The sequence below is a fragment of the Myotis myotis genome, unplaced genomic scaffold, assembly GCF_014108235.1.
Source record: "Myotis myotis isolate mMyoMyo1 unplaced genomic scaffold, mMyoMyo1.p scaffold_m19_p_2, whole genome shotgun sequence".
NCBI lineage: Eukaryota > Metazoa > Chordata > Mammalia > Chiroptera > Vespertilionidae > Myotis > Myotis myotis.
Window position 1 is genome coordinate 100,219,809 of NW_023416324.1, and position 18,561 is coordinate 100,238,369.

General features: G+C 41.5%; 1 protein-coding gene across 6 annotated transcripts in view; it reads right to left on the bottom strand.

Moving 5' to 3' along the window:
- The window catches only part of CCDC138 (coiled-coil domain containing 138), a 192,250-nt gene that overhangs the window by 148,712 nt on the left and 24,977 nt on the right, over positions 1-18,561 (bottom strand). For 3 of the 6 annotated variants that reach the window (XM_036351305.1, XM_036351304.1, XM_036351309.1), the window contains exons 6-7: positions 13,410-13,568; positions 4,296-4,343 (exon numbers count right to left, since the gene is read on the bottom strand). The exons of 1 other annotated variant lie outside the window; for it this stretch is intronic. In XM_036351305.1, coding sequence (XP_036207198.1) covers positions 4,296-4,343; positions 13,410-13,568 — 207 coding nt within the window. The remainder of the gene's footprint in view (positions 1-4,295; positions 4,344-13,409; positions 13,569-18,561) is intronic. 2 more of the 6 variants (XM_036351307.1, XM_036351306.1) reach the window with 1 other exon arrangement.

Sequence of the window (18,561 nt, forward strand, 5' to 3'; positions counted from 1 at the left end):
ATACTACAAAAAGCAATCTATAAATTCAACGCACTTCGCATTAAAATACCAATGGCATACCTCAGAGATCTAGAACGAACTGTCCAAAAATTCATCTGGAATAAAAAACGACCCCGAATAGCTGCAGCGATCCTGAGAAAGAACAAAGTAGGTGGGATCTCAATACCAGATATCAAGATGTATTACAAAGCCACTGTTCTCAAAACTGCCTGGTACTGGCACAAGAACAGACATATAGATCAATGGAATAGAATAGAGAGCCCAGAAATCAGCCGCAACCAATACGCTCAATTAATATTTGACAAAGGAGGCAAGAACATACAATGGAGCCAAGATAGTCTCTTCAGTAAATGGTGTTGGGAAAATTGGACAGATACATGCAAGAAAATGAAACTAGACCACCAACTTACACCATACACAAAAATAAACTCAAAATGGATAAAGGACTTAAATATACGAAGGGAAACCATACAAATACTAGAAAAATCCAAAGGCAACAAAATCTCAGACATATGCTGAAGCAATTTCTTCACCGATACAGCTCCTAGGGCATTGGAAACTAAAGAGAAAATAAACAAGTGGGACTACATCAAAATAAAAAGCTTCTGCACAGCAAAAGAAACCATCAACAAACAACAAGAAAACCCACTGTGTGGGAAAACATATTTGCCAATGTCATATCTGATAAGGGCCTAATCTCCAAAATTTATAGGGAACTCATACAACTTAACAAAAGGAAGATAAACAATCCAATCAAAAAATGGGCAAAGGATCTAAATAGACACCTTTCAAAAGAGGACATTCAGAAAGCCAAGAGACATATGAAAACATGCTCAAAGTCACTAATCATCCGAGAGATGCAAATCCAAACAACAATGAGGTACCATCTCACACCTGTCAGACTCGCTATCATCAACAAATCAACAAACGACAAAATGCTGGAGAGGATGTGGAGAAATAGGAACACTTGTGCACTGCTGGTGGGAATGCAGACTGGTGCAGCCACTATGGAAGACAGTATGGAGTTTCCTCAAAAAGTTAAAAATTGAACTCCCATTTGACCCAGTGATCCCACTTCTAGGAATATATCCCAAGAAACAAGAAACACCAATCAGAAAGGATATATGCACCCCTATGTTCATAGCAGCACAATTCACCATAGCTAAGATCTGGAAACAGCCTAAGTGCCCATCTGTAGATGAATGGATTAGAAAACTGTGGTACATCTGCACGATGGAATACTATGCTGCTATAAAAAAGAAGGAACTCTTACCCTTCGCAACAGCATGGATGGAACTGGAGAGCATTATGCTAAGTGAAATAAGCCAGTCAATGAAGGAAAAATACCACATGATGTCACTCATTTCTGGATAATAAAGACCATTATAAACTTATGAACAAAAATAGATACAGAGGCAGAGCTGCCTCAAACAGACTGTCAAACTACAGCAGGAAGGCCGGGGAGGGTGGGAGGGCAGTAGGGGGGTGGGTAAGAGATCAACCAAAGGACTTGTATGCATGCATATAAGCATAACCAATGGACATAAGACACTGGGGGGTAGGGGAGGCCAGGGGATTGTCAAGGGCGGGGGGAAAAAAAAGGAGACATATGTAATACTTTTTGTAATACTTTAAGCAATAAAAAAAAAATAAAAAACCTCAAAAAAAACAAAAAACAAAAAAACAAACACAAAAAAAAAGTACTAAACATAAATTAAAAATTAGAACTCCTTGAATCAAAAGAACTTTAATCAGCATGTTTAAGCAGACATGACTAATGTTGCAAATAATTTATAAAAACTGTATAGTCTATCAAAATGCTAACCAAGCATTAAATGCAATTGTGAAATACCTATTAAAACTTATTAAGCTGCAATAAAGTTTCTGCTCAGAAAAATACACCACAGAAACTCAATGGAATTATTTCTATTTGACATTGCAGAATGGTAAAACAAAGAAAGATTTCAGATCCTTCCAAAGAGATTAATTAGTTTTCCATAGCTTTAAAGATTGAAATTTAACATTTAAGTTACTCTTAAGAAGTAGAAGAAATAGTCCATAGACAGAAAATAATTTCTTGTTCTCATAAAGTGGCTACAATTGTTTTACATCCCAAAAAATTAACATATATAATAAAATGTATCTGATGCTTTGACTCTCCTTAATCAGTTTTATAAATGATTCAAATCAATTTCCCCTCAAATTACATTTAGATGAGATAGCATGTTTTCAATTTAAAGTATGAATACTTATTGTTTCTTTCACCCCTTACTCTCTATTCCTAATGTATTTGAAAAAGCAAGTTTACAAAGGAAAAAAAGTGAGTTTCCTTCTTTCAAGTAATCATATAGGCACCATTAAAATATAGCAAGTATCTTTATAATTAAAGCAGCAGACAAATCTAAGGAGAAAACAAAACAAAACACAAAAATAAAAGTAGGATGAGAGCTCTGAGATTCCAAGCATTCCTTCTTGTGAAACCATGTTTAAAAATTCAATCATCTGCAAAAATTAGGTTTATGTAATTTTATTATTACATTAAATGATTCCTTAAATAACTTAGGATATAATCACAAATACACTTTTTTATACAATGTATTCCTGGGATGAGGGTTGTTTCAATATTTGCAAATCAATTAATGTAATACATGAGATAAACAAAATGAAGGACAAAAATCATATGATCATATCAACAGATACAGAAAAAGCATTTGACAAAATCCAACATCCATTTATGATTAAAAACTCTCAGCAATGTGGGAATAGAGGACACATATTTCAACATGATAAAGGCCATATATGACAAGCCTACAGTTAATATCCTACTCAACAGGGATAAACTTAAAACATTTCCCTTAAGATCAATAACAAGACAGGGATATCCACTTTCCCTACTCTTATTCAACATAGTACTGGAAATCCTAGCCATAGTGATCAGACAAGAAGAAGAAATCAAAAGCATTCAAATTGGAAAGGAGGAAGTAAAGCTCTTTATTCCCAGATGACATGATACTGTACATAGGAACCCCTAAAGATTCCACCAAAAAATTACTAGAACTGATAAATGAATTCAGTAAAGTAGCAGGTTACAAAATAAACTTTCAGAAACAGTTACATTTTCATTCACCAATAATAAACTCTCAGAGAGGGAAACTAAGAAAACCATACCATTTACAATTGCATCAAAAAAAAAGTAAAATACCATGCTACCCTGGCCTGTGGAAGAGAGTATTTCATGAAATGTCTCAACCCTGTGCTGAGGTTTTAGACTTAGAAACAAACACCTCTGTACAGACAGATTTGTGGAGAGTGAGAATCAAGGCTAAGGTGTGTATTTTCTCTTATATGAATGGGAGAGAAAGAAGATGACTCAGGAAGCCACTGTAACAGTTCTTAGAAGCTGGGTCCGCTCATTTGCATATACACTACTCCTTACTGCAGGGCAATGTTCCACCTGGATCCAGTTGCAAAGTTTATTTGGAAAGTTGAAGGCCTCTCTTAGTCCTACTGGATTTGCAATGAGCCCTCTGTGGCCTTTTGTTTTGAGTGCTATTTCACTTTTATCAGAGGGCGGCACTGTATAAATTACTATTTTTCCCACAGCATATTCACTTGGATTGCATTATTAATAAAGGAAGGAGAGGCTGCATATTGGGCAGAAGTCACCATTCAAGGATAAAGTGGGCTTCCTATATACTTCTAAACTGCTTTAATAGAAGTATTCAAATCTCTTGAATAGTGAGCTGGAAAGGCTACAGGAGAAAAGGGGTTTCTGTTTTCATTAGAAAACTTTATGATTAAGGAAACCTTTAAAAACTAATCTCATGAATTTTGGTGCTCATGTGGCTTTAGTTGTTTGTTGCTTTCCTTAATGAATGAGACTCATTACTATTCAGCAGTAAAAAAAAAAAAAAAAAAAAAAAAAAAGTATCTCTTACCCATTGAGACAGCATGGAGGGACCTGGAGTATATAACACTAAGTGAAATAAGTCAGTCAGAGAAAGACAAGTATCACATGATCTCACTTATATGTGGAATCTAAGTAACAAAATAATCTGATAAACCGAGTGGATCCAGAGACATGAAAGCATGGAACAGAGTGCAGAATCTCGGAGGGAAGGTAGGGGAGGGTGGGTGGGAGGGAGGTAATCAACCAAGGACCTTGTATGCATATATGCATGGCTAATGGGGCGGTGAGGGCCTGGGGAGGGGGGTGGGGGCAGGCTGGTGGGGGTCAATGCGGGGGGAGGGGAAGAATCAGAAAAATATGACTAAGTGTCAAGAAAAATACCAACCCTTAGATGATCCACATATTGAATTTTTAACTGTGTTTCATGAAGTAACTGTAAATAAATGCAAAGGAAAAGACAGAAATTCTCATGAGAAAAATTTAAAAGTTTTCAAAAGAGCATAACTGGGAATTTCAGAACTTTATCATACCAGAATTAAAAAATTTATTAGTTGAGCTCAATAGCGACATAGAAATGAAAGAAGAAACAGTGAATTTAAAGACAGCTAAACAGACATAAAATCTGAAGAACACAGAAGGAAAAAAAATGAGGAAAAGGGAACTGAGCTTCAGAAATCTGTGGAGTAATCTATCTATTAATAAAAGGATAATATGCTAATTAGACAGGATAGACTGGACATCTTCCGGATGTCCTTCTGGACAAAGCTGCAGTAGCTGCAAGGGCCGAGAAGGGCTGGCGGCCTGCAGTGGCAGCAGCAGTGGGGTGATGGGGCGGCGCCATCCCCTGATCAGCCCGGTCACCTCCCACAGAGGAAGGCCAGACTGCAGCTTAGGCCTACTTCCCCTGGGGAGCGGGCCTAAGCCATCAGTAGGACATCTCCTGAGGGCTCCCAGAATGTGAGAGGGGTCAGGCCAGCCTGAGGGACCACCCCCAGTGCATGAATATTTGTGCACCGTGCCTCTAGTCTATAATAATAAAAGGTTAAAATGCTAATTAGACCAGATGTCTTCCAAATATCATTCCAACATCCTTCCGATGAAGCCAGGGCCTGAGGGAAGCCAGCCTGGCTCCCGGGTGCCTGTGGGCGGCCCTGAGGAAGACAGCCGGAGTCTCGGGTGCTGCGGGTGGCCCAGGGAAGGCAGCCCTGGAGAAGCCAGCCTGGGTCCCAGGTGCCTAAGGAAGCCAGCCTAGGTCCCGGGTGCCTGTGGGCAGCCCAGGAGAAGCCAGCCGGGGTCCCAGGTGCATGCAAGAGGCTGGGGGAAGCCAGCCCAGGTCTCGAGTGCCTGCAGGTGGCCTGGGGGAAGCCAGCTCTGTTGCCAGGTGCCTGCAGGCGGCCGAAGGGAGCCAGCCCAGATCCTGGATGCCGGTGTCGGCAGCTGGGAGAAGGAAGGCCTACTCTTCTTTTTTTTAAAATGGTTTCAGAGAGGAAGGGAGAGGGAGAGAGAGAGAGAAACATCAATGATGCAAGAGAATCATTGATCAGCTGCCTCCTGCATGACCCCCACTGGGAATTGAGCCTGCAACCCAGGCATGTGCCATTGACTGGAATCGAACCTGGGACCCTTCAGTCTGAAGGCTAACACTCTATCCACTGAGCCAAACCAGTTAGGGCAGGAAGGCCTATTCTTGCATGAATTTTTGTGCATCAGGTCTCTAGTAATAATAATAAAAGCATAATATGCAAATTGACCGAATAACCAAACAGCAAAACGACTGTCCAGACGACCTTCTGGACGACCACGCAATGACACCCACTGGCACCAGGCTAGCCAAGGCGGGTGCGATGCAATTGGTCGGGGGCCCAACCATCACCGCATGATCACCCTGCAGAGGGAGGCCCAGGCCACTGGCCAAAAGGGCAATCAATCAATCCGGGGGCTCCACAATTGCCCCAAAGAGGGAGGCCAAGGCCACCGACTGGTAGGCTGCAGCAGGTGGGCGGCCCTCCCTCTGTGGGGTGCAATTGATCACATGATCACCCTGCAGAGGGAGGCCCAGGCCACTGCCTGTCGAGGCAATCGATCAACCGGGGGGCTCCACGATCGCCCTAAAGAGGGAGGCCCAGGCCACCAACTGGTGGGCTGCAGCGGGTGGGTGGTACCTCCCTCTGGGGGACATGATCCATCGCATGATTGCCCTGCAGAGGGAGGCCCAGGCCACCGGTCAGCGGAGCGATCGATCAATCAGGGGACCCCATGATCGCCCCTAAGAGGGAAGCCTAGGCCACTGACCGGTGGGCTACAGCGAGTGGCCAGGACCTCCCTCTGCAGGGGTGATCCATTGCAGATCCCCGTCAGGTGGGCAGGGCCTACCTCTTTGGGTGAATCAATAGCGGAGCCCCACAATCGATTGCCCCAAACAGGGAGGCCCAGGATACCCCATGGCGGTGCTGTGGCAGGAGGACAGGGCCTTACTCTGCGGGGGCGATTGATCACGGGGCTCCCGGACTGTGAGAGGGCACAGGCCAGGCTGAGGGACGCACCGTAAGTGCACAAATTTTGTGCACCGGGTCTCTAGTAGTAATAGTAAAAAGCCTAACATATGAGTAATTGGAAATCCAAAAGAAGAAGAAAAAGTACTAGGAATAAAAAAAAAATATTTGAAGAAGTATTTCTTTTTTTCTCTTAAATATATTTTATTGATTTTTTACAGAGAGGAAGGGAGAGGGATAGAGAGTTAGAAACATCGATGCAAGAGAAACATTGATTAGCTGCCTCATGCACACCTCCTACTGGGGAGGTGCCCGCAACCAAGGTACATGCCCTTGACCAGAATCAAACCTGGGACCTTACAGTCCGCAGGCCGATGCTCTATCCACTGGGCTAAACTGGTCAGGGCAAGAAATATTTCTTACTAGGAGAAAGAAAAATATTTGGTTACAAACTTCCAAAATTTGGTGAAAAACATAAATTTATAGATTCAGGATGCTCAGTGAACCCCAAGCAGGATAAAATCAAACAAAAGCATAGGGATAAGTACCTTTGGAGAGAACCAAGATGGGGACATAGGTAAATAACTATACTCGCCACCTCCCATAACCACATCAAAATTAGTTAAAATACAGAACAATCATCATGCAGAACTGCCTGAAAGCTGACTGAATGGAAGTCCTACAACTAGAGAAGTAAAGAAGAAAGCACGTTGAGACTTGTAGGAGGGATGGAGGCACAGATAGTGCTGGTCCAACACACACATGTGCTGTTTTTTTAATTCGGAGGGAGATAGTCTCTGTGGAAGCCGCCCAGTGAGGAACAAGAGGCCCCATCCCCAAACCAGACTGCCAGCACAGGGTTCCAGAGCTGGAAAAAGAAGCTCCCATAACTACAAGATATAAAAACCAGTGGAGATTGGGGCTCAGTGACAAGGAGGCAACTGGAGACCTAGCTATTCCTCTTAAAGGGCCAGCACATGAACTGAACTTACAAAGTTCCTCTGAGCCCTAGTGCCAGAAGGGGCTCTAGGGCAGCGGTTCTCAACCTGTGGGTTGTGACCCCTTTGGCGGTCGAAAGACCCTTTCACAGGGGTTGCCTAAGTCTATCCTGCATATCATATATTTACATTACAATTCATAACAGTAGCAACATTACAGTTATGAAGTAGCAACAAAAATAATTTTATGGTTGGGTCACAACACAAGGAACTGTATTTAAAGGGCCAGAAGGTTGAGAACCACTGCTCTAGGGGACCCAGCAGGGAGGAACTGGATTGTCTGGCATCAGGACAGAAACTCCAACTCCCAGATGGAGGTGATTGCAGGGTCATTGTTGCTATGTTGGAAACTCTCTGGTTACAGGGCTGACTGGCAGCCATATCCATTTGCTCTGCCCTGGTGATTCCCTAAGACTCCGTCCCATCCAATTTGCAGCCCAACAAACATGCCTGCAGCAGCTTTTGCATATGAATGGCCTGTCCTTGCTCAGGCTTCAGACTTTGCTAAACTCTCTCAAAAAAGCTACAGCTGGGTCAATGTGCTCCAAACTTATGAAAAAAAAAAAGGCTCAAGACCCTGAACTAGCATGAGCCTGCCTTGCTTCATAGCTGGGCCTCGCCTGGGCACCTCCAAGCCCAATACAAATAGCACCTGTTGGCTGGCCCCAGGCAATGGCTGACTTTGCACCTCTCTAGAGGTCCTAGAGCCAGTGCACCTGTTGGACAGCTTCAGATCATACCAGAGTACAACTCTACACATCCACAAGTGACACACTCAAGGGGCAGGCTCAATGAGCACCAAAGTCCCATTGAAGCAAGTCCTACTCCATAGGGTGTTTCCTGCACAGCAGATTTCCCACTGGAGCCATAGCTGGTCCTCACAGCCATTTGGCCTGGATGTCAATTCCTCCCAATGACTGCCCAAAGCAATCAAGGCTCAACTACAAGACTGTGTACACAGCCAAAAAAGGGACATACCTGGAGTGCCCAGCTCACATGACTTGGGAGACTGAGCCACTGGCCCCTACAGGACACCTACTACACAAGAACACTCTATCAATTCCAGGAGATACAGCAGGTCTACCTAACACAGGGAAGCAGCCTAAATGGGGAGACAAAAAACATGTCACAAATGAAAGAAATGGAAGCAAGCAAACTTTAGGATACAGAGTTCAAAACGATACTTATAAGATTACTCAAGGATCTTAGTGAGAAATTCAAAATCATGCAAAAGGATCAGTCAGAAATTAAGCATACACTAACTGAAATAAAGAATAGTTTACAGGGATTTAGCAGTAGAGTAAAGGACTCTGAGATTCAAATTAACGATGTGGAATATGAGGGACCAAAAAACACCCAATCAGAAGAGGGGAAAAAGAGAATCCAAAAATATGAAGATAGTATAAGGAAAGTCTGGGACAACTTCAAGCATAGCAACATTTGCATTACGGGGGGGGAGGGGGTGCAGGGGGGGCAGAAGGAGATGAGAGACAGCAAAATACTGAAAACCTATTTGAAGTAATGACAGAAAACTTCCCCTACCTGGTGAAATAAATAGACTTACATGTTCAGGAAGCACAGAGAGTCCGAAACAAGAGTACCCCAAAGAGGCTCACACCAAGACACATCATAATTAAAATGCGAAAGGCTAGAGGAAAAACCAAAATGGCGGCATAAGTAAACACCTGAAATTCATGCCTCGCACTTCAAAAATATAACTAAAAGACAAAATTTGAGAGTAACCTTATAAGTATGGTTTTGAACTCTGTATCCTAAAGTTTACTTGCTTCCATTTCTTTCATTTGTGACATCATCCAGAACCACAGGAAGGCTGCCTGAGTGGAAATTCTACAACTAGAAGGAAAGAGAAAAGCACACTGAGACTCAGAGGAGGTGCAGAAGTAAAGTACAGAGGTACAGAGGTGCACATGGAAAGGGCTGGCAAACGAGGACGCAGTTGTCTTTTTCAATCGGGAGGACTCAAAAGCTCCCAACTGATCTGAACTCCAGTTCTGGGCGAGTCTCTGGGGACCCAGACTCATACAGGGAGAAACTGGACTGTCTGGCATAGGGCGGAACTTGAGGGCGGCTTTCTCTCAGAGGTGCTTGCAGCGATTACCATGGGACACTGAGACCCGGGGCCTCTTAGGATAGGGCTGAATATCAGCCATAGCTGTTTGTCCCGCCCTGTTGATTCCCTGAGACCCCGCCCCACCCAAGCTGTGCTCAGAAGCTTTTGCATATGAATGGCATGGCCCTTTGCAACCTGAAAATTACCTAACAAACTGCAACTGGGTCAGAGAGACCCAGAACTTCCAAAAGAAGGCCCAAAGCCCCACAGCAACTTGCATTGCTTCATAGCTGGGCCTCATCTGGGCACCTCCAAACCTCAAGCTGGAAGAAGAATCTACAGATCTCTCCGTAGCTCCAGCTGGGTAGCCTCAGGCACAGGCTAAATTAGCACCTCCTTAGAGATCCAAGAGCCAGTGTACCCAGTGGTCAGAGTGGGACCATCCAGATTACAACTCCTCAGATCCATAAGGGACACACTCAGGGGGCAGACTCTGTGAGCACCAAAGCCCCACTGAAGCAAGTCTTGCCCCAGAAGGGTGTCTCCAGCACAGAAGTTCTCCCACTGTAGTCACAGCTGATCCTCACAGCCAATAGGCCTGGAGGTCAATTCCTCCCAGTGATACCTACAACAATTAAGGCTTAACTACAATAAGATTGTGCACAAAGTCCACAAAGGGGTGCACCAAGATTGTCCACCTCAGGTAATTTGGGGGTGGGGGCCACTGGGCCCTATAGGACACCTAGCATACAAAGCCACTCTATCAACACAGGGAAGCAGACAAAATGCAGAGACAAAGAAACAGGTCACAAATGACAGAAATGGAGGAAAGCAAACTACTGGATATAGAGTTCAAAACCACACTTTTAAGGTTTTTCAAGAATTTGCTAGAAACTTCCGATAAATTTAGTGAGACCCTTGATAAATCTACTGAGACCCTCGAGGATATGAAAAAGGACCAACTAGAAATTAAGCATACACTGACTGAAATAAAGGATATTGTGCAGAGTTCCAACAGCAGACTAGAGGATCGCAAGAATCAAGTCAAAGATTTGAAACACAAAGAAGCAAAAAACACCCAACCGAAAAAGCAAAAAGAAAAAGAATCCAAAAATATGAAGATAGTGTAAGGAGCCTCTGGGAAAACTTCAAGCGTGCCAACAACCGAATTATGGGGGTGCCAGAAGAAGAGACAGAACAAGATATTGTAAACCTATCTGAAGAAATCATGACAGAAAATTTCCCCTACCTGGTGAAAGAAATAGACTTACAAGTCCAGGAAGTGCAGAGAACTCCAAACAAAAGGAATCCAAAGAGGACCACACCAAGACACATCATAATTAAAATGCCAAGAGCAAAAGACAAAGAGAGAATCTTAAAAGCAGCAAGAGAAAAACAGTTAGTTATCTACAAGGGAGTACCCATACGACTGTCAGCTGATTTCTCAACAGAAACTATGCAGGCCAGAAGGGAGTGGCAAGAAATATTCAAAGTGATGAATAGCAAGAACCTACAACCAAGATTATTTTACCCAGCAAAGCTATCATTCAGAATTGAAGGTCAGATAAAGAGCTTCACAGATAAGAAAATGCTAAAGGAGTTCATCACTACCGAACCTGTATTATATGAAATGCTGAAAGGTATTCTTTAAGAAGAGGAAGAAGAAGAAAAAGGTAAAGATAAATATCATGAACAACAAATATATATCTATTAACAAGAGAATCTAAAAATCAAATGAATTAAAAATCTGATGAACCGAATAAACTGGTGAATATAATAGAATCAGGGGCATGGAAAGGGAGTGGACTGACATATTTCGGGTGGATAGGGGTGTGGGGGTGCGGGAAGAGACTGGACAAAAATCGTACACCTATGGATGATGACAGTGTATGTGTGGCGGGGGGTGTCATGGCAGAGAGTGGGGTCGGAACCGGGTGGAGGGGAGCTATGGGGGGAAAAAAGAGGAACAACTGTAATAATCTGAACAATAAAGATTTAATTAAAGATAATAATAAAATAAAATAAAATGCCAAAGGCTAAATATAAAGAGAGAATCTTAAAAGTAGAAAATGAAAAGCAGTTAGTTTCAAGGGAGTGCCCATATGACTGTCAGCTGATTTCTCATCAGAAACTTTGCAGGCTAGAAGGGAGTGGCGAGAAATATTCAAAGTGATGAATAGCAAGGACCTACATCCAAGATTATTCTACCCAGCAAAGCTCTCATTTACAATTGAAGGTCAGAGAAACAGCTTCCCAGACAATAAAAAGCTAAAGGAGTTCATCACCACCAAACCAGTAAGACATGGGAGGAGGAGGATGGAAGGAAAAGGGATAAAAATTATGAATAATAAAATGGCAACAAATACATATCTATCAACAATTGAATCTAAAAATCAAAATAAATGAACAAGAAATCTAATGAACAAAATAAACTGGTGAATAAAATAAAATCAGAGGCATAGAACAGACTGATGAATCTCAGATGGAAGGAAGGAGGGGGGCGGGAAGAGATTAACCAAATATCTTACCTATGGACATAGACAGTAGGGAGGTGAAGGCCTGGGGCAAGCTGGGAACCTAGTGGAGGGGGGCAATGGGGAGAAAATAGGGGACATCTGTAATAATACAACAATAAAGATTTTTTTAAAAGCTTAGGGAGATACAGCATAATTGACTTGCTGCTAAAAAAGCAAAGATATAAAAAATCATGTAATGATTCTATTTACATGACATTTTCGGAAAGGCAGGGACAAAAAAAAGATCAGTTGTTTTCAAGGATTGAGACTGGGGGAATAGGGATAACTACAAAGCAGCATAAGAAAACTTGGAGTGCTGAAATTATTATCTTGATTATGGTGATGATTATAAGACTTTTAAAACAGAATTTTATGCTATGTGTTATACGTACAGGAACGTATCTCTTGATATGAAATAAAGAAGGCTACAATTCAACCTATATAACATTCTTGACATAAACATTTAATCTGAATATAATCATTAGGAAACAATAGGCAAATCCAGAATAAGACATACTCTATAACAGCAGTCACCAACCAGTGGTCCACTGGTGATCCGTGAGGTCCAAAAGGTTGGAGACCACTGGTTTAAGGAAACCTTTGGAGCAGCTGTGGCCAACCAGTGGTCTGCAGACCACTGGTGGTCCGTGAGGTCTGAAAGGTTGGTGACCGCTGCTCTATAAGAATACTGGCGTGGCCCTGATCGGTTTGGCTCAGTGGATAGAGCGTCGGCCTGCGGACTCAAGGGTCCCAGGTTCAATACCGGTCAAGGACATGTACCTTGGTTGCGGGCACATACCTAGTGGGAAGTGTGCAAGAGGCAGCTGATTGATGTCTCTCTCTCATCGATATTTCTTAACATTCTACCCACTCCCTTCCTCTCTGTGAAAGATCAATAAAATGTATTTTAAAAAAAAAAAGAATACTGGCCTGAAGTCTTCAAAGAAGTGTCTCTCAAAAAACAAAAATAGTAGAGTTGACTGCTCTAGATTAGAAGAAAGCACCAAGATATAAAAATGAAACATAATGCATGAATTATATCCAGTTTCTTGATCCAAATATATAACAAAAGAAGCAATAAAAGACATTTTGAAAAATAAGTGGGAAAGTGAGTGTGAATTGTACATTAAATTAAATGACTTAATTAGTATTAATTTCCTAATATGATAATAGTATAGAGAATATACTTATTGTTAGGGAATACATACTTCTAAAATAAGTACTATCTATAATACTAAGGACATTTTTAGGGGTGCTGTGTCATGATTTTTGCAAGTTACTAATAAATCACCCAGGAAAAAAAATGTGTGTGTGTGAAAGTGGTTGGGAAGAAAAAATGAAGCCTCTGTGGCAAATGCTAATAACTAGTGGATCTAAATTAAGAGGAAAAAGAGAAACTCTAAAATCAAATGCTACAGTTACCTCCTTCATAATCTGAAATCTTGTAAGAACTTCTTCTTCCACACCTTTGATTTTGCTCAAGGCAGTTTCATGTCTGAACAGCAGTTCTTCTCTTTCAACTAAAAAATGTTCTCGCTTCTGAAGTTCTTCAGCAAATTCCTGTTGTGCTGCAGTTTCACACTGAATCAAAACGTAAGATTTAAAAATGTGTTTTAAAAAGTACATTCACAAATTCTACAAATTATATTTACAAAAATTACAGACTAATCAAATGGTACCAAGCAAAATCTGGATTACAGTAATAATTAGACTAGTACAGCAGCAAGTAAACTTGCACAGAAATTTTAATTTGCTATAAAATGACATGATACTATAGTGAGATACTACTATGGTAACTAAAAAGAATTTGGGGTAGGAAACCAAGATGGCGGCATAGGTAAACACTGGAAATTGCTGCCTCACACAACCACTTCAAAAATACAACTAAAAGACAAAATGGACATCATCCAGAATCACAGAAAGGCGGGCTGAGTGGAAATTCTACAACTAAAAGGAAAGAGAAAAGCACTGAGACTCAGAGGAGGTGCGGAAGTAAAGTGCAGAGGTACGGAGGCGCACGCCGAAAGGGCTGGCGGATGAGGACGGGGCCCACGTGGAAAGAGCTTGTGGCTGAGGACGTGGCGCACGTGGAGAGGGCTGGCAGCTGAGGACGCAGTTGTCTTTTTCAATCAGGAGGGAGTCTCAAGTTCCAAACTGCTCTGAACTCCACTTCCAGGTGAGTCTCTGTGGACCCAGATTCATACAAGGAGAAACTGGACTGTCTGGCATCAGGCAGAACTCGAGGGCAGCTTTCTCTCAAAGGTGCTTGCAATGATTACGGGGACACTGAGACGCGGGGCCTCTTAGGGTAGATCTGGGGAGCAGCCATAGCTGCTTGCTCCACCCTGTTGATCTGCTGAGACCCCACCCACCCAAGCTGTGCTCAGAGGCTTTTGCATATGAAAGGCGTGGCCCTCTGCAACCTGAAAATTACATACCAAACTGCAGCTGGATCAGAGAGACCCAGAACATCCAAAAGAAGGCCCAAGGCCCCACAGCAGTTTGCACTGCTTCACAGCTGGGCCTCATCTGGGCACCTCCAAACCTCAAGCTGGAAGAAGAATCCACAGATCTCTCCATAGCTCCTGCTGGGTAGCCTCAGGCACAGGCTAAATTAGCACCTCCTTAGAGATCCAAGAGCCAGTGTACCCAGTGGTCAGAGTGGGACCATCCAGATTACAACTCCTCAGATCCATAAGGGACACACTCAGGGGGCAGACTCTGTGAGCACCAAAGCCCCACTGAAGCAAGTCTTGCCCCAGAACAGTGACCCCAGCTCAGAAGTACTCCCACTGCAGACACAGCTGATTCTCACAGCCAATTGCCCTGGAGGTCAATTCTTCCCAGTGATACTTATAACATTCAAGGCTTAACTACAACAAGACTGTGCACACAGCCCACAAAGGGGTGCACCAAGAGTGTCTACCTCAGGTAATTGGGGAGGCTGAGCCGCTGGGCCCTATAGGACACCTAACATAGAAAGCCACTCTATCAACACAGGGAAGCAGCCAAAATGCAGAGACAAAGAAACAGGTCACAAATGACAGAAATGGAGGAAAGCAAACTACTGGATATAGAGTTCAAAACCACAGATATAAGGTTTTTCAAGAATTTTCTAGAAACCTCCGATAAATTTAGTGAGACCCTTGATAAATCTAGTGAGACCGTCGATAAATTTAGTGAGACCCTCAAGAAATCTAGTGAGACCCTCAAGGTTATGAAAAAGGACCAACTAGAAATTAAGCATACACTGACTGAAATAAAGGATATTATGCAGAGTTCCAACAGTAGACTAGAGGATCGCAAGAATCAAGTCAAAGATTTGAAATACGAAGAAGCAAAAAACACCCAACCAGAAAAGCAAAAAGAAAAAAAGAATCCAAAAATATGAAGATAGTGTAAGGAGCCTCTGGGGCAACTTCAAACGTACCAACATCCGAATTATGGGGGTGCCAGAAGAAGAGAGAGAGCAAGATATTGAAAACCTATTTGAAGAAATAATGACAGAAAATTTCCCCTACCTGGTGAAAGAAATAGACTTACAAGTCCAGGAAGCGCAGAGAACCCCAAACAAAAGGAATCCAAAGAGGACCACACCAAGACACATCATAATTAAAATGCCAAGAGCAAAAGACAAAGAGAGAATCTTAAAAGCAGCAAGAGAAAAACAGTTAGTTATCTACAAGGGAGTACCCATACGACTGTCAGCTGATTTCTCAACAGAAACTATGCTGGCCAGAAGGGAGTGGCAAGAAATACTCAAAGTGATGAATACCAAGAACCTACAACCAAGATTACTTTACCCAGCAAACCCATCATTCAGAATTGAAGGTCAGATAAAGAGCTTCACAGATAAGAAAAAGCTAAAGGAGTTCATCACCACCAAAACAGTATTATATGAAATGCTGAAAGGTATCCTATAAGAAGAGGAAGAAGAAGAAAAAGGTAAAGATACAAATTGTGAACAACAAATACACATCTATCAACAAGTGAATCTAAAAATCAAGTGAATAAATAATCTGATGAACAGAATAAACTGGTTAATATAACAGAATCAGGGGCATAGTAAGGGAGTGAACTGACAATTCTCGGGGCGGGGGGAAAAGGGGTGTGGGGGTGTGGGAAGAGACTGGACAAAAATTGTACACCTATGGAGAAGAACAGTGGGTGGTGGGGGTAAGGGCAGACGTTGGGGTGGAACCGGGTTGAGGGGAGCTATGGGGGGGGTGGGGGGGGAGGAACAAATGTAATAATCTGAACAATAAATATTTTTAAAAAAAACATGAAAAGAAAAGTTCCTTATATTAAGAATGGTTTCTATATGTTATTAATGCCTCTTTTAAGAACATATACTTATAACATAACATTATTTATTTTTAATTAGTTATTATAGTATATTTAATGACTTTGATATGTTTTCTAAATTTGAATTATCCTTGAATATGGCCACAAGGCCTTATTCTCTTAATCTACCTTTTGATTTAGTTTTTATTCTTTTATTTTGATTGTATACATTTTATTGTTATGCTTTCTACATATATACATTTATAAAAATTCCTATGTGTAAAAAAAAAAAAAAAGAAAAAGAATTTGGGGTCCAAAATTACAGTATTATACTGAATTAATACCCTATCCAATCCAGCTTAAATTCCATGCTCCACTTCAACTTAACAGTCCACTTTTTTACCTATATTCTCCATTCTGTTATGTTGGGCTAAAAGACCCAAACCCTGAACTAAAGCACTAACTGCCTTCCCTACCCCAGTGGTACACTGCTAAATACTACTGGAGAAAAATCACACACCATGAAAAGCAGTACCATTGTGAATGTATTGTCTCACATTTCTAATGCAGTCTAGAAATATTATTTATATTTTCATAGTTGGCTTTTTCTTTCCCATTCTCCACAGTGTCTATTTCAAACCTTCTCCACTCTTTTCTTTGAACATATCACCTTCTATGTCCTTCAGTGCAGACAGCCTCATTTCTATCTTCACAGGGAAAACAGAAGCCGAAGAAATCATCAACCCCCTGCCCTCAAGACACACATTTCTCCATCACTCCCTATTATAAAATAGGCTCAGGATCTCACTGCCTTCTGCCTTCTTGTGAAGATTACTAGTCTGAGTATTCCTCTAATATTTTTGACATCTTCCATCTCATCTGAAATGAAATCTCTTGACCCCACCCAACTTATCTCTTCCCCTTCAGAAACTTCTTTAAAACTGTGTCTACATTTGTTGAGCCCTCTTCTTTACCTCTCAATCACCCCTGAATTTATTTTAATCTGGCCTCAGCCCATGTTCCCCTATTGAAATGACTTACCTATTACAAAATCTGAAGGTCACTTTTCATCCATTTTATTTAATTTTATTGAATCCTCAACAATGTTTTATATTATTGTCCCTTTCTTCCAACTTAAAATATTATTTCATCAGTTTCCACATTCTCCTGGTTTCCCACATCCCTCTGTATCCTCTGCAGGCTCTGTTTCATCTCCTGTCCTTTAATTACTAATGTTCCTCAGGCTTTGGACTTCAGCCATTTTCTTTCTCAGGTTTCACACACTCTCTGCTTTGTTCCATCCACACAATGGCCAATTTCACTCAACCTACAACTACTCAGCTCTTTCTCTAAGCTCCAAATTAAAGTCCAAACAGCCTATTTAACATATCCACCTATATGCTTTCAGGTAACAAAAATAAACATGTCTAAAACTGAGTTCAATTAGCAACCAGGGAAGTGGAAATCAACACTACCATGATCAGCAATAAAAAGAACAAAATATTGCCATCCACAACAACATGGATCGAGAGGGTATTGTTCTAAGTGAAATAAGTCAGAGAAAGAAAAATACCACATGATTTCACTAATATGTGGGGTTTTTTTAGAAAATCAAAAAAAAAAAAAAAAAAAAAAAGAAAGAAAATAAAACATAGAAACAAAGAACAACTGATGGTTGCCAGAGGGGAGGAAGGTGGAGGGATGGGTGAAAATAGTGAAAGGCAATACAGTCAATAGTAGTGTGATTAACTTTGCAACTTTACTTGACTTAGTGTGTTGAGCATACCACAATGTATATAAAAATATCGAATCACTATGTTGAAACTAATAATATTGTGTACCAACTATACTTTAATAAAAAATACTTTAGCCAAGCCAGCGTGGCTCAGTGGTTGAGATTCGAACTATGAACCAGGAGGTCACAGTTTTGATTCCCAGTCAGGTTATATGCCCAGGTTGTGGGCTCAATCCCCAGTAGGCAGGAGACAGCTGATCAATGATTCTCTCTCATCACTGATGTTTCCATCTCTCTCTCCCTCTCCTTTCATCTCTGAAACCAAGAAAAAATGTATTTTAAAAAAATGCTTTAAAAAATCCACAATGAAATATCACTTTAATCCCACTAAAATGGCTAGAATCAAAAAGACAAAATAACAAATGTAAAGGATGAGGAGAAACGGGAATCCTTGTTCACTGCTGAGAATGTAAAATGATGTAGTCACTTTGGAAAACAGTCTGACAGTTCCTCAAAAATGTAAACATACAGTTACCATATGACCCAGTAACTCCA